General features: G+C 38.6%; 1 protein-coding gene across 1 annotated transcript in view; it reads left to right on the forward strand.

Annotated features, from left to right (window-relative positions):
• Positions 1 to 6,881, forward strand: part of LOC108574500 — a gene marked incomplete at its 5' end in the record, with an annotated part of 74,606 nt that extends 67,725 nt beyond the window's left edge. Inside the window, 2 exons of the mRNA XM_017937105.1 lie at positions 5,296 to 6,300; positions 6,514 to 6,881. Coding sequence (XP_017792594.1) covers positions 5,296 to 6,300; positions 6,514 to 6,881 — 1,373 coding nt within the window. The remainder of the gene's footprint in view (positions 1 to 5,295; positions 6,301 to 6,513) is intronic.
• Between the last annotated feature and the right edge of the window lie 10,847 nt (positions 6,882 to 17,728).

Here is a 17,728-nt window from a genome sequence, read left to right on the forward strand (position 1 = left end):
TAAATTGCAATATTTTTTTATATCGAATTCATGTGTATATTCTCAAATATGGAATGTTTCTAGATGAGTATGAATAACAGAGATTATACTTCTGTTCTTTATATTTTTTTCTACGTTTATATCCTAAATACGAAGAACATAATATAAGAAGAAGTCTTCTAAGAATATAATTATTCTTCGTATTCACGATATAAACATATAGAAAATATAAAGAAGAACTCTGTTAACTTTGTAAGAACACAAAACCATTTGATAACAACTGTAGCATTTAAAATTTTTCTCCAGCCTTCAAACGAAAGAGTTGCACCATTGAAAATCTGTAGTTACATATGTTCGGACACGTTAGCACACCGAGGCAACAAGCGTAAAGTATGGTGAAGTGAGGCAAACGAAACGGCTTTGATCGCTCAATACGCACTTGGCAAGTGCAGATAATTGAAGATTCTGGTCTGCTGTCAGTAAGCGAACCACAATATCTCTAAACTCGTTGTAATTACATCTCGTCCCGAAAGATTACGTGTCTCGCGTGTATCCTTTTTTCTAATTACACGCTCTGTAAACCTGTTCCGTACAAATTTACATCGTCAAAGAACCGCAACGTTTCCACTCGATAGTGTTGGCCTTTTTATAATGACGGAAATTTTGCTTTTTAGCTTCGCAGAATGTGAGTCGCTTGTTTCACGAGAATACGCCTCGATCTTATTCCCCGCGAGAAAAAGGAACCGATTGACGGGGATCGATCGATTGATCACAGGAGGAAAATCATTCTCGTAGAAACGTTTTTACTTTCCTCGGTTTCTCTATTCTCCGTCCACTGTGCATACAGGAAACCTTGTAACTCAACATTTGATCGAGTAAATGCTACTATTTAGCTGCTTCTATTAAGTCATCCTGAATGTTCCCGCGGTTTTATGACGTTCACGTTGAAAAAACGTAACTCCACTGGAATTGAACATTTTTATTTCAAATAATTTCTAGAATTTTCGATACATTTTTGCCAACGTATTATAAGAATAGGATGAAAATTCGAATTTTTGGGAGAAAGAGAGACGTAGATGAATCTTCTCGATCCAAATCTACTTTACACCCGAAAAGAATTATGCTCTCATTATCTCATTATCTTTAAAACTGAAAACTGTCTTTCAGTAAGACGATTTTGTCTCGCTGAAAATTATTTGGAATTCAACACTTCATTTGAAAGCTCGAACTTTCTGTTTATATTTATTATTGACCAAGTGTAAATCTTACTTCTGTAGCAAGTAGTTGAAGTTGGCTTCGACGTTTAACCCTTTGCAATCCAGTGGCGCCTCAGAATCGAGTGGCGACATTAAATAATTCTCACTTGATAAATAATTAATGAAGACAGAAAGCAGATCAGTGGGCCTTCATAAATTTGTTCACCATTGAATATTTAAATAAAATAGCACAGTTTATTTCTACGTTAGTTTGAAAAAATTTTAAATATCTGATTTGCAACCTTTCCTATAGCAAAATCACCTCCGAGTGCAAGGGTTAATTAACACCCTTCTCTATTCGCGGTATACGAATGCAGTGTTCACAGGACATAATTGAAATCGAGACACGATTTAAAAAATAGTTTCAACGTGTCGGTTATAACTCACAAACTTGACTTGTTGCAGAGTTAAAAGGATAGAAGGAGATTGGTGCAACAAAATTACAGTCATGTATCAATCGCTCAATTTGTGGTTCAGTAGTCATAATAACAACTTGGTGTGTGTTATCCGATTTATCAACTCTCTTGTGAATCTGTGATACCTATCAAAATTTCAAGCAGAATGACACTTGGTACAAGGTGTATTCTTGAAGCAAAGAATTAGGAGTAATTATTTAAATGCGAATACTGAACAGTTAAACAGTGTAATGGAAAATGTGAAGAAACGTTTGAAGAAATACTTCGAATGCAATTTTGAATGTAAATTTTTAATACAAGTGAAATATCTCGTAAAGTATTAATTTTTCAATTACTTTATCTTATGCCTTTTATTCGCAGAATAAAAAAAAATGATTTATATTAAAAAAATTATGTTGTTCTATTTGAAAAAGAAGTATATTTGCGCTTTGCAAGTGCACCGATGCACTTTGAATGATAGAGCTTATTAAAGAGTGCAATCTTTTCCTCTATGATATTTTTTAACTTTACTTGGAACAGAACTATCATAACTTTGCATAATTTCTAGAATCATACTATGTAACATAAGCCATATTCTCTCGTACAGTGGCGGCTCGTGCATAAGGACTGCAGTCCTCCAGTATAAAATGAAAGTTCTTGCTCAAAATGTTGATTTTTCCAATGTATTTAAAAATCATCAAAATCAGTAATGCTGTTCGCTTTCTAAATAATTACCTTTAATTTTATTAATGATATAATTTTTTCAATCCATATTGATTTTTTTTACTTTCACTGCAAATTCTTACGAGCCGCCATTGCTCTCCTAGCATTTTTCTCTGCAAAGATACTTAGCTTTCACTTGCTTTACAAATTGATTACTGAACATTTCAAACGCAAAACTTTCATTTAAAAAAAGATATATTTATAACAATTACATTATTACATTTTCGGATCTTCAAATATTTCGCAACAGGTGTAAACAAAAAATCGCATAATCCTCTTTATTACACGTAAAAGTAAGCACAAATTTAACAATCTTCATGCTTACCATAAAATTTTCCCTCCCAAGTCGACGAAGTTTCATTTCTCTTATTTTCTCCTCATTCACAAAATGCACGTAGCGCAAAGATGCGTTTGAACAAGCGTAACTCACTTCGCGCACACTCTGTAATCCAATAAAGCGCAATCTCCTCGGAGCATCCTCCTTTATGACACCTCTGTTTCTAAAGTTACAGTCATAAACGTTGAACTTCACCCACGTTCGCAACGTTACGACTCAATAACAGCGATACTACGAAGCGCGGCTCGTGCAACCATTTCGCTATAAAATCGCCTCCCCTTATCGATCCGACGATTTCGCGGGCCCTCTATCTTCACGACACTTTAATTTCGCGAACGTAATCGTATCGCCTCGGTGTAAATTCTGGCGGAAGCCCGATTTGCCGCACGTCGAATTTTCACTGCCAAGTGGCGTCTACTATCTTAACTGTTATAGTCAACGGTTCAAACTCACAGCTATGTAGCTACACCTTTGAAGTGTTCTCCAGCCGGGATTTTCGAGACTTTTTCTATCTTATTATCAATCAATAAAATTCTGTTAGACGCGATGTTAAGACCGTTCGCAGGACAAGTTTATAACACGGACGATGAAAGCTAGCTATTTTTCAGAAACACCGTTTTAAGTGTCTACTAAGTAGGTTGACGCATATAAATGTCGTTTTTCTTTTTAGTGAATCTTTAGATACACTGTGTTTCTTCAAAAAATATTAAATTTAATAAAAATAATTTCTATGCATTTCTATACACTTTTCGAAATTTATAAAAATTAATCTTTGAGTTCAAATATACTTTAAGTACTACTTTTACAATATCTTCATTTCGAGATAATTTATTTGTTTAAATAATCGTGGGGAAATAGTGAATAAGGGAGTATGTGGCAAAATTTCGTATTCTTCACTGTGGATAGTTTTCAATAATTTTACTTAAGATGTTATCATTGATATCTTTTTTCCTCTTGGCTCATTTCCAATGAAAAGTCGCCAATCCTGAATTTTGCACACCAACGTTGATGTAGATGTTTCAACAGAAGAAGATTCGCAATAACTCCTCTATTTTGTAACATTTTTACTTTTCAAAAATTGGAAAAAAAGCTGAAAGTTGCATTTATATCTTCCGAAAAAAATTGACATTTTTCATTTAGTAATTACCTCTAAAAAAATTCCCAAACTTTTACCTATTTTTGGATGCCTTATATATGCCCTTATGCACTGAGTGCCCCATTACTCACAAGTATAAACAGTAACACCAACGTATCTATTAATTCTATAAATAAACAAAATCGCGATAGCTACATAAATAAAACAGAATCCCGTGTGCGATTCGAACAGACGATAAAATTCGTTCGAAAATGACGCGGAATGGAAGCTGATCGTTCTCGATTGATCCAAAAACAAAATCGACTTTGAAAGTGTACCAGTTTGGGACGGTATCTGAGACTCGTAAATTGAAAGGGCACGCGAACAGAATGTTTCGCCGGTGTAAAGTCAGTTTTTCGTTTGGTCGCTTGCAATCTTTACACTCGCTTGTATGCTTGCTGGTGATTTTTCCGCGAGTCGAGCGGATAAATGCTGTAATTAGAGCCGGTGAAGAGCACGGCCACTTCCGCTCGTCTAGAAACGAGTTACCATAAAGCGGACAGCGAAATCACAGCGTGGTGTAACGCTGGCGAAAACATAATGCTTGGTGTGAGGCCGTCGCTGGCCGGTTGGGCTGGTTCCGCGTTATGCTTAATACTCATTTACCTTCCATCAGGAAGCGTCGTTAATATTTCACCCCGCATTAGCCCCGTTTTGCAGCCGCTGCTGGCTAGCACAACGAAACGCAATTGCCTACTAAACGGAGGGGATACGAAGCTGCGCTCGCCGTCAAACTGTACAATTACAACGTGATAATGACGAGTAATTGGACTATGCCAGTGATAATGATCGCAAAATTCTTTACTGTTTCTTGGAACTTGACCAGATTATGCGAGGGTACGCTTCTAATAATTAGGGAAGAGATTTATGCGTGGATCGAACAAGAATACTTTTCTTCACTCTATCTTACTGATTTCGATCTTTCATCACGGTGCAACTTGATTGTTGAGTAGATTGTGTACGTAGGAATTATCAGGGTGGCAATGGAAATTCAAGAAACGAACGTGGAATTCGGCAAATCGTTCAGAGAATTAATGTTTGTGACAAAAACGGGTCGGAGCAAGTAGTGGTTAACGACAGTGTAAAACGAAGATGAAATTTGTAGTTGATTCTGTCCTTTCGACATTTCGTTAAGTAAAAATTACTATTTTGTTTGTGTAGCTTCGATTACTTCTACTGTGGGGTCTTATCTATAAGATAGACGATATTTTAAGTATTACGTTAAAACGATCTCGGTTCAAAGCTGATACAACAGAAATAAGAAAAGAATGTCGGAATAAATGTGAGCATTAAGAAAAATCGTACGAAGAACTGCACGTGATTCGTAATAAATCTCTGAAGAAGACATTGCTGTGGCACGAAACATTCTCGAGGCGAAATCAATTTGCTTAACCTTAAGCCTCCTTAAGGTGGTCCGCAGCTTAAAATAAGTAACCCTTCTCGATGTTCTGTTTCAGCGCGAGTACACAGATGACTGCGTGTTCAACGAGACCCTCGAGCAGCACAACTACAACACGTACACCTCGGTAAAATGGTCCACGACGAAGAAGTCATTGTACCTCGGGTTGAACGGTCGTGGCCAGCCGAGGAGGGTACAGGCTAGGGGACACAATCTAGGTAGACTGTCCGCCTACGTGCGGGTGTTAACTCAAGTTGCCCCTTTGGAGCGGGTAGAGGCGCTTCAGAGGCGGATGCTTGGCGCACAGCACAACGTTCGTCATCGGCACAACAACCATCGTGGTGACATGATCCAACAGTCACTCTGCCCCACTCTTCCGGTACAGGAAAAGGACGGCAGGGACAAGTTCAGGTGTCGCAAACGAAAGAAGAGGAAGAAAAGGAAGCGGAGGTGCAGACCAGGCGAGAGGCCGGGTCCGCAGTGCCAAATGGCAGAGGAGAACGGAAGCACAGTGGTTCTGGGAAGGAACGAGAGTCTAGCTTCGAACGGGACTTCGCCGGAGTCGAAAAGATCCTGCGAGGGAGCGGCTAGCGAGGAAGCATGTCGAAGGGAGGCCCTTTCGGTCCCGTCTAAGAAACGGAAGCTGCGGGTCGAAGAGCCGGCCGAAGGTGGAGGAGCAACGACAGCTGGTAGCAGGAACGTCACAGCGAGCAGCAACGGTAAGAGCAAAGCACCAGCGTCAAACGCAAAAAAAGTAAACGCCGCTGGCAGCATGAGTCAAAGTAAAAAGCCTAATTTGACGGACGGGAAGAAGAAAAAGAAGAAAGGACCAGCAGCGAGGAGGAACTCAGCAGTGCCTCTGGCCCGGAAGAGGTTCACGCCTGGCAGAACGGACAACACGTCTGCGGTGCCCACGGCAACTTCCGTACCGACCTCCGTAACATCCTCCTCCTCTTGGTGGTCTCCTGGTGCATCAACCGGCCCTTCAGGCAGAGGGAACTCGCCTAGGCGCAGGACCAAGCAATCGTCCTCATCGAGGAACGTTGGTTCGAACAACGCGAGGACTATCGGTCCTCGTACTACTACTACTACTACTACTACTACTACTACTACTACTACTACTACTACTACTACTACTACTACTACTACTACTACTACTACTACTACTACTACTACTACTACTACTACTACTACTACTACTACTACTACTACTACTACTACTACTACTACTACTACTACTACTACTACTACTACTACTACTACTGCCACTATGCTCGATCGAAGCTCAGCCCAATCGGTGACCGTGAAAGTTCCTGATACCGTTTCCGACCGATCTGTCCGAGACTCGAGTCCGTCCTCCGTCGAATTGTCTGATATCACGGAGGAGGACACCTCGAAATTGTTATCCGAATCCTTGTCTAACGACGAAGACCCATCTTCGACATTTTCGAACGAGCACGCGACTGCTACGATCAACTCGATGTTCGGTAGTAGCTCGATTGAAACCGGCGCCGCCTCGACGATGCTAAGGCTGTTCGAGGAGGAGAACAAGTCGGTTGAAGAAATCGACGATGCAGACGACAGCGATAGGTTCGACATACCGGAAACTATTCAGTCGACCACCCCGGGGATACTGCTCGAGAGATTGGCCATGTGAGCCACGCGCCGCTCCCCGATCGGGTTTCCGCCGGGAAACATTGTAAACTTACGTGTACATAGTAATCATACTACGATACGATTTACAACATACTTCACATTCATGTATGACGATTGCGTGCGCATGAAGTGTTTCGCGCGGGGAGTTCTCGGTGTTTCGACCCGCGAGCGGCTCTGAAACGGAGAGAATCGAAAGGTATATGGGTCATTTGATTCTTTTTTTTTTTTCAAGGAGACGAATTATGGAATAATCAGAGACAGATATTTTCATGTTCTACTCTATAAGGTGTCGTTCTATTAAAAGAAATATAACCCGAAGGTTAATGTAATTACAAAAATTTAACATATTATAAATTTTCAACATTTTTTCTTTACAACACAGCATTTATTCTTAATCAAGAAATTAACATAGAAAACGGTTCTTTTAATCGGAAATGTCTATTTTAAGAATTTCAAATGTTGAGAAACGTTCAAATCATATTTTATTGACAGTTAATTACTTAACGCTGCCAGCTATTTTGCATAAAAGGAAGATTCAGTAGAAGCTCGATTAAATAGAAACGCGATGGAAAATACGAGATTCGTATAACGAAAAATGCAAAAGAGAGCAGGTATTAAATTCCAGTTTCGGCACGAATCTCCCATCCGTTAGACACCTGTCGAAGCAGATATCAGCAGCATCTGATTAACTTGAATCCCCGATTCGCTTCAGTTCTGAGCCGCTTTTCCGCTAATCGCCGCAAAAAGATGCGACGTCCGTGTCGACGGAAGAGGGCTGGAACATGGAATGAACCGTTCGGTGTGGTGAATGGTACGTCACGAAGGGGCGTGTTGGTCGCGAGAGGGACGGGTCCGTTTATTCCGAAAGACGTAATTACGAACGGGAAGGGACGGGTCGTATGAAACGGCGGCGGCAGCCAGCAGCCAGCAGCTAGCAGCAGGAGCAAACGGTGGCGATGGGGACACATAACGAGCACGAAACTTAAGTTTAATCTTTAAGCGCACGATTCCACCGTCTGGTGAGGAACAGACCCGTGTTCCCTGATCGTTCGCGAGTGCAGTCAATGAGCTAATTACGCAAACGAGCAGCTGTGTTCACGGTCCGTGTAACCCTCTTTTCTTAATGGCGATTCTCAAGATTCTTCTGCTCGTAACTTGATGGAAATGTTTTCTCCAATCAGTCGTACGGAAATGAATGAATTCGTTGATCACTCGCGATCGACCCTTATTTGACGATACAGCTTCTGTTTTCTCTCTAATAAGCACGGCCTCGACGAAACATACACGGACATCCCACGTCGTAATCCCACCGGTCAAATATTCAATACGCTAATCGTACGAAACGATAGAGCTCATTACCGCGACACGCCTCACAAGCCAAGCCAGATCTCTCGGTTTTAACCCTCCCCAACCTGTTTCTTCTTACACCAGAACGTTTTTGCTATTTTCTCCGTCTTCGTGGCTGTGTTAGCTCCTATTGAATCATCGGTAAGAACCTTCTCTACCATCGACACTTCTTGTCGACACCGGCTCCCGTCTCGTTCTCCCTGGTGATCCTCTCTGATTCCTTGCGGCAACGAGAGACATTATCCAACGATACGTCGTCCTAATTAGCGCAGCGAGCATCTCGTAGTTAAAAGATGTAATAATAGTATTTTAGACGGGAGCGAGGAGCACGGGAAATGAGACAATACGCAATGTTAAACGGGAGGGATGGAACGTGGACGATGAGAGACTAGCTCGACGAACAGCTGAGACATCGCTGGGAGAAGATTCGAAGGTAATATCACGATATAAACGTAGGGGTTAAGGAGACGATTAGATTAGGCCTGCATACGATCCCCGTGGAAGGAACAGTACTTGGTAGAAGAGGTATAGCCAGGTCGTGAAAATAGACAGGCCTGAAATAACATGAAATCCGATTGCCTAAATATCAGTTTGCGTGAAATAAGGAACTCGAGCCTCGTTCAGGGCCGTCCAAAGTCAACTCGGCAACCAGTTCTCTGATTGCAGTATGTTTAAAGAAAATTATAAAAACAGAAAAAATGGTAATTGCTGATCTATACTGATCCGATCATAGACGCCGTTTGGCCGATGGAAGTCTATTGCCGACCAAGTGTTCTCGTATTTCGCTCGACATTTGTGACTTGAGATTTAAGGAGTTTTCGACAAGGGTAAGTGTTCATCTGAGAGATTTTCACGACAGTTACTCTCAAGAGTTTCTCTCGAATTGTGTCTGCTTGCACTCTCGATACAGCGTACACCGATAAATTTCACTCTCGAGAGCAACTCGCGATAGTTTCACTCTCAAATGGTCACGTACCCTGAGATGCGTGCACGGCCCTGCGTGCGGTTAGATCAATCGAAATTTCCATCTAACGTCGCGATTTACTACCTTTTTATAATTCTTCCACCAAGTATACCTGCGTTTCATACACACGGACGACGCGATACCGATCAACGTTATTTCCGATTTCGCGGTATTCTCTCGCGGAAGATGAGATCAACGGGAATTATCTTTTCTGTTCGCGTCGGTCTACGGCGATCCATTCGCCTATCACGTTCCTTTTTTTTTTTTTCTTCTAGGGTAAACGTATTCGAGAAATTCGCCCCTTCTCCGGACAAAATGTAAGAATGTTTGATTTTTTCTCGATTCGCGGCGATCGTGCGTGTAAAAACGTATATAAAGTGTTCGCTGGAACGATTAGACTGTTCCTTGCAGGAAGTAGCAAGTATTTCTTTTTTTTTTTTCGTTGCGTGCGCGAACTGACGCATTTAAAACGACGAGGCAATAATAAGTAAATGAATAATTCCAGGAGGATGAGTGGTTTTCGAACGAGGTTTTAAGGTTTCGAACGAGAGGACAAATAATTTTGTACGGTTCTTGAGAAATCCAAAGTATTAAATTACTGAGAAAGAGAAAAGTATTACCGCTGTTATAGAGATATTTACTCGTAACGTTAACGTATAAGGTTATAAAATTGGGGCGTTCTTTATTCTAACGAAGGCAACACCTGACTGCCAAAAATTTGTAAAACTCTACGATAAGATCGGTCGATAGACACGAGAATAGTAATTAGCGCTGAGATATCGTGAACGAGATATTATGCGTTATCGTAGGTACTAATATATAACGATCAACAACCATAAAATTAAAACGGCAAAAAAAAAATGTTTAATTATGTATCGTTGAAATTATGAAAGAAATCATTGCTAATATGATCGAATGAAAATTGTAGAATGTTACATCATATCTTGATTTATTAGAATCGATTACAATATTGTGTTCATTTTGTTTGTTTGTAATTTAATTTTTGCAAGAGAGAGAGAGAGAGAGAGAGAGAGATCATTCGGAGGATTGTTTGTAAATTATTTATTGTTCGTTGTGAGCAAAACCGAGATTACTGGAAATTAGCGATAATTCTAAATATCCGTAGGTACGAACCTCGCAATATCGAAAAAGCTTCGCGCTAAAGAAACGGCAATAATAGAAAGGTATTTTTATGCATTTCCATGGAAACATAGTGAACTGCCTTTTTCGTAAGTTTAAAGAAGAAGCAGAAAGAAAGAAAGAAAAGAAAGAAAAAGAACTAGCATACGCGACCAGAGATATTTTGAAACTCTAAAAAAGAAAATGTTCATTGTCTAGAGTGTAGTCGCTATAGCCAAGTATTTTATATTGTCACGACAGAGATAGAGAAATGGATTTGTAAAAGGGATTAGTGTAAAGCTGAAAAAAGTAGAAACAGTCGAAGGAGAACCGGAAGAGATTCTATTTGCGCGCAAACATCTCCTTGAATCTCGCTTTTAAAGACTTTTGCGATATCCAGAGAGAGAGAGAAGCGTCCGCCAGAAAAATGTCTTGACCTCGCTACGAATCTTTGTAGGAATCACCTATTAATCTAGTAGTATATTTATTAAAGACTTATTTATTGTAAACAGCTGACTCCGTGTACATAGGTCTACGATCATTACTCATCAATCATGCGCATAGATCATGTGTTCTTCGTATGTTGTGTCTGTCCTTCGGGGCGTACGAATTCGTTGAAAATAATCGACAAAGAGCTTCCTTTCCCTTTCTAGAGAATATTTCTTGCGTTTCGAAAATGGAATTATATCGTGGGACAACGATGTGGTGTAAAAATTGAGCGTTATAATAATGTAGCAATGAGATGTGTCGATTTCGATGATTGTACTTGGAAAAGTGGAGGGCGCGGTAATATTTGCTAAAAGGTAAAATTATTCGTTTCGAATTATTAATTTGATAGTTAAATTCAAGAATTTTCTAATTAATCTAGGAACATCGGTTTCTCTATTAACCCTCTCTTATTGGTCGTACAAAGTAATTGTTATGTAATTAGAAAAGATGTTCCGCAGCGATTACAATTAAAATAGCGAATGATATATACACGTCGTTTTCAAATAAATATGCGAGTGTACTTACATCAATACTATGTTAGTTTGTTATGAAACTGTAAACTATAAAATCAATGTAATACATTGTCAGGACGCAATAAATTCAATTTATGTTTTTAAACAAAGTAACCTCATTGGATTTCACTCAAAATTAAGCGACAAATTGTACACGTAGATGTTGTATAACAAATTCGCTCACCTAAGCAATAATACCACATATTTAAAAAAAAAAAAGGAAAACAATCAGAAAAGTAAGTAACTTCATTGGTAACTTCATTGGATTTCACTCAAAATGAAACGCATAAATGTATAAAAATTTAGCTCACCTAAGCAATAATACCACATATTTAAAATAAAAGAAGGAAAACTTAATCAGAAGAATAAATAATTTAAAACAGAATAATAAAAGGAAGAAAAATTCATAGTAAACAAAGAGAACCAAATTCTTTTCCTAAACTATCTATTTATCTATTTTTTTTCCTTGTTTGTAAATAAAACAGAATCGAAGGATAAGGTAGAGAATTTTTGCGTTTTAATCAACTACATGGTCGAAATAACCTAGAAAATGAAATTTCCTTCTTGAACCAGGTACTCTACGCTTATCAGCTAGAAAGCATTTTTCTCAAGCGTAGTACTGCGCTTACGCAACCTGTCTAATAATAGTCACCGACAAAGTCCGCTATTACTTCCGGCGGAACTGAAATTGGACCGCTTTGCTCGCAACGAACAAAGCCACTTTAATTCCCATATCTAGATGATAACACGCGGTGCCCGTTTATATTTCGACTTCCCTAAATTGCGGGAATGGAACCGTGCAAAATACTTCCGTGTTCGTTTCCACGATCATGTGAAATGTCACTTTTTCTGTCTAGATTTGCAATGTTCCAATTCGTTCTAACCGGTGGAGTACATTTTCGCGAAACGAATTTGATCCACTTGACGTGTACTCAGAATTTTCTTCAATTTATTCTTTTATAAAATAAGGGAATTCTTTTACGTCTTTTTTCATTGAATTTAAAACGAAAATAAATTAATTGTAAAATTTAGAAATAAAGCACAGACAAATATGGAATATTTCCAATATTTTTGCAAACAGAATTTGCAAATGTCAGCAGTTTCAATCCGCAAAAAAAAAAAAAATAGAGGAATCTATACTTTAATCTGAAATATTAAAGTATTTTCTTACTTAACAAATTTTTATGTCCTTATTTTTTAACCACACTCGCATTCACATCGGAAAAAGTAACAAATGTCAAATTAACGCGATCAATTTTTCACTTTGTTGTACCACGCTATACGTGAATGCAAAAAAAGAAAGAAAATAACAAGAATCACAGGAATCGCGTGCAGAATACTGACGAGAACGTCGATATTTTTGGCGAATTCGACGCCACTGCAATTTGCAATAAAGTATGCATGTTTTTTTTTTGGCGAATGAGACAACGAGCGGTTCTGCGGGATTATAAGTAAAAAAAAAGACAATTGTTGTAACGATATAACGCGCATGGGCTGTATGACATTAACAAAAGACAATAAAAGAGAGAAACGTTTGTAAAATGCGATACGATGAAGATGATTCAAAGGAAGCACAAGCGAACAACACCTGAGAGCGATCTCGTTTCTGTGCCACGTCATTCGAAAATTCACGACACATGTTCTTACGGTTCAACCCCAACACGAATGTGCTACACGTTATTACATTGTAATCGTATAGAAAATCGCAATAAAGAGAGACGAAGGGAAACGTGACGATATCTGTGCTGATGTAATTGTGCTTGTGCTAGATCGTCGTCGTTCTGCGCGTTTAATACGTCCGTGATATTGGTCAGAGTTGATTATAATATTCTATCAAAAAAAAAAAAAAGAAAAGAGAAAAATACTGGGCTACGTTTCATTTTATGCAAGATGATGAATTTTTATAAGCACGGTGTCATTCGTTAGAGCATCAATAGAGAAGTTCGACTAACGAGTCCAGTCAGCAGAGGTAAACAAACGCACGTGATTGTGACAGGAGCGTATTCACAATCTTTAAATACTGTACCACTAAACCCGAGAAGTCGAAGCAAGCCCTAAGAATCTCTTCACATTGTCTGATTTTTGTTCTCGGGTTGAAAATCGAACGGCGAAAACCAGACAATGTGAAAGGGATCTTACAATGACCCATGCAAATTAGCTCATCAACTATCGTTCGCCAGCCAATAACTGGAATCTCTTGAATCTATCATGTGCTTAGCACGCGAATGTTTTGTTTACCTCTACTGACTTGTTTCATTGGACAGACTGTAGTGGTTTTGTGCGGAAACTGTAGAAAATTTTTACTAACCTAACCTAATTTCTACTAAAGGAATTAGAAACTTCATCTATGTAAATAGACTAGACGAACCGCAACTGGTTGGGATGTCTCCAACTTCCAACGACACCAACCGTTAAGGAAATGTCTAACATGAACCCCGCGATGTTATTTAGTGGGTTTGAAGCTAGTTCAAGTGGTGAAAATTTCTATATTCATTGCCACCTAAGTCATAAACCCGGAATTTTCGCAGGAAGCCACTCATAAGCCAAAATGAGTAACAAAATAAAATTTATTAAAGTTCTTTTATTTATGAAAAGTAAGCACCAAGCATGTGCTTTAGTACAAAAATTGGAAGAATTTCGAAAAGTGAAGTTAATCATTTTGGCTTCTAAGTGGCTCATATGTCATTCGACTCTCCTTTTCATACAGAATCGATGAAGGTACCTTATTCCGAGATCTATCACCGTGCACAAAGTGAAATGAAGCCAAGCACTGTTATCGTAGGTTAAATTATATTAAAAAAGGAAAAAAGAAAGTCTAGAAAATTGTGCACGTTTATATTTGAAACTGTTGCTGTAGAGATTATTTTCCGGACACGTGAGACAGTCGTGTAATTTTCAAAGCGGCAATGGATCGTTTTATATTCTAAATTGAAACGAAGAGGGTAGAAAAAGTAGCTATTTGTGCAACACTCAATTGTACGAGAACTATGCAGTTCTAGATCATTGCTCAGACAGTGTCGTCTAATAAAAATCGATATTCAAAATCTGGGGATAATTAAAAACGCGTGACGTTGCCGAAAGAAAATTGCGAGAAATAAAAATAGGAATAAGAAAGGAAAAAAGAAGTTCTAGTGATTCTTTTGAGAACAGCTTCACGATGAAACTGGTCTAGCACTGCTATTTTTACGTTGTATTTAATTCTCATAGACTGAAACTGCTAAACTTATAGAGAGAGAGAAAAATAAAAAAGTGAAAGTATAGACGTAGGTATTTAATTATTAAAGAAACGAATGAAAAAGCGAGGAGCCGTGATGAACGAGAAAAAGGAGAAGAAAAAGGGAAAACTTTGATCTACTATTTAAAGAAACGCCGCCATTATCGACCTTGTGATATCATCCAGGATTCCTTTTCTCTCTTGTCCTGTTTCTTCACGTACACTTTGTTTTTGTTGTTTTCGAGAACAAGAGGAGAACAGCAGAGAAAAGAGGAGAGGAGCAGAAAATTATTCGGTATTGTTCGTGCTTCGTTTCGATGGAATAGTTTCACGAAGGATGGAAAAATGCTCCCCTATCTTCTCTCTCGTTCCTTTGATGCAAAACCCCACCATATCGTCGCTATATAATTTTTAGAAATAATAAAGGAGATATTATTGAATATAACATGATCTTGTCGTTTATTTCAGACATCCCACCTTCAACAATTAACCCTTTGACTGCAGAAGACGTCCATAAGTCATAGGACACCTGCTAATTTGAGCTTTACATTTAAATTAACACTGTTAAACACCCTAGTTATTAAATCAAATGATTATTTACAGATTACTTGCACCGAGTATAGTTTTTTAATGTTAAAATATATTGAAAATTGAACGTACAAAGTTTTAAAAATAAAATCTTTGAATATCGCGAACTGCTTCGAATGTTGTAAGTAAGCATTTTTGCTGCGTTTTTAATTTTCAGAAATCACAGTGGACAGTTTTTCGTCAAAACGTGCCGCAATCAAAGAGTTAATTAACGTAAATCCTTCGATTTTATACCCTTTTTATTTGGACTTCTACATTTCTGTACGAATATTAATGACATCATTATTTGAAATACTATACATTAAAAGATAATTCTGCAACAGTATTTCACTTTTTTTTAATCTACTTGACGTTTAAAGCTAGAGAAAATAAAAATTTGAAGTCCAAAATACATAGCACTCAGAAATTTTGTCAAGTTTCTAAAGGTAAGTGAATTAGTGAAATGTTATGCATAAAATTTTGTATCTTGCAATTAGTTTCACTTTACCTTTTCTTTTAAGATGTTACGACGAAGGAGAAGTTTCTGAATATGAATTCATCAATTTGAACATTTTTAAGAAATATACGATTTGCTTTAAAAAGAGATCTTATTTTTCTAAAGAAATTAATACCACAAATGGTCCAAAGTACAATTGCAAGAAAATCTTCGTATTAATAAGAATACATAAATTATTAACACAACATTTAATTATTACTGATTAATACTGAACTCAATACTTAGTACTCAGCACAAAAATATTGCAACAAGATAGGAGAATATTTACAATTCTTGCATTCAAAATTTGAAACGGAATGTATCTTACCACCTGGAAATAAATTATCTACAATTTAATAAAACATGATAGATAAAACATTTAAAATTGAGAATTTTCTCACACAAGTCGAAGAGATAAAATTAAAATTAGACTTGAAAGTCGAAAACCTTTGGACACAATTCGATCAGATAAAATGAAAATTAGAATTCTATTACTTTCTACACACACACACACACACATATCACGTCAAGAATCAGCAATCAGATTGTAACTTTTTGAACAGAAAAAGTCCCTGTTATTTCATGCAGAACAGCGGCAACAAATTGCAGACAACGCGGAAAGAAGTCATTAAAACGACTCCGGCGACTGCGAAATGTCCAACCATTTCGGTGACACCAATTACACACGGTTTTTACAATAACGTAATCGTGGCGGGAATAGAAGCTGACGCGACAGCAATTAGAAACCTATTAAACAGTTGATTTACGACGTTCGAATATTACAGAACAAGCCTCATAGAGGAGGCGACGCGAGAAGAAACTCATGAACATATGATTAAAGTAGCAAAAAAGAAACTTATAGTGGGACGGAGTAACGAGAGACATGATCACAAAGAAGCGACAAGCGGTCGGTCAGAGTAAACTGTAAACGAAAAGGTCCAACTAGACGGCGAGTAATGGTTCGAACAGAGCAAAAAGGGGGAGGCTACAATTTAAGAGTACGAAAAACTATGGGACAAGAAACTGAAATCGTCGATCTTTGGACGTTATATCGAGTTCGCATCCGTTGTTCTTAGACGCTTTGAACATGCATCCCCGGTCGTTGGCTACACTGTTACGATGAAGATATAAAAGGTAATTGCGTTCAGCGTACGTGATCCTTTAATGCCAATGCTAATTTCGCTACACCGTTACCGTGTTCCCGTTAACATCGTGAATTAAAGGCACAACTTAGCCAACAGCCACGAACAATGTTATAATAACCGTCCAATAAAACGGTATAATAAAAAAAAAAATAAAAAAATAAATCCAAGATATTACCAGGTCCAATAACTAGCCTACAATCTTGGTCGGTTATTAAAAGTTAATATCTCGTATGATCTCCATAGGGCATACAAGGGAATTCTTATTAGAAGCTATCGTGCATACCAGCCATACGATTTGTAGTAATACCAGTAGTCCGTGAACGGGTGTTCACGTTATCCACGTGAACGATCCAAAGGAGAAATCGAGTTGTTTAGTAACATCAAAGGATCCTTCAAAAAGGTGCAAGGTGCACACAACAAGGTGTAGTCTTGGCCGCGAAACGATCGAATCGAAAGCGTGTTCGTTGCCGATTATCGTCGAAATTGACTGGACAGCAGTGTGTCGAATCGTTTCGCTTAGTTAATTTGCCATTCGTGCGACAAGCGAATCGCCCGGAGCGCCGACTATCCAATCACGTCATTAACAGCGCACTAAATGCCTGCACAGTGCCATTACTGTCAATATTATCGTATTTTCTAGAATGCACGGAGACGGTATCGAGAGTGGCGTTATCAGGATTATTGGTGTCATCGTGGTAGTCATTAAAGGGGTACCACCCGGACAAGCACCTTTGTCGCTACGGCGAATCGAGGCAAACACGGTGGTTCGCTTGTCTTGCTTCCTCGCTTGCTCCTTCTACCGATCTTCTGCTAGCCAGATCGACTTCAATTATTCAAATAAGCGTAGATGAGAGAGTCGATAGCCTTGGTGGATGCACGGCTCAGAGCTACTAGCTCGAGGAAGTTATATCGTGCTGCGGGTGCAACCCGTAATTCATAGACGATCTTCCCGACCAGCCCGCTGCCTCGAGACACACGCTTACTCTTTACTCTTT

The sequence above is a fragment of the Habropoda laboriosa genome, unplaced genomic scaffold (genome assembly GCF_001263275.1).
Source record: "Habropoda laboriosa isolate 0110345459 unplaced genomic scaffold, ASM126327v1 scaffold193, whole genome shotgun sequence".
Classification (NCBI taxonomy): domain Eukaryota; kingdom Metazoa; phylum Arthropoda; class Insecta; order Hymenoptera; family Apidae; genus Habropoda; species Habropoda laboriosa.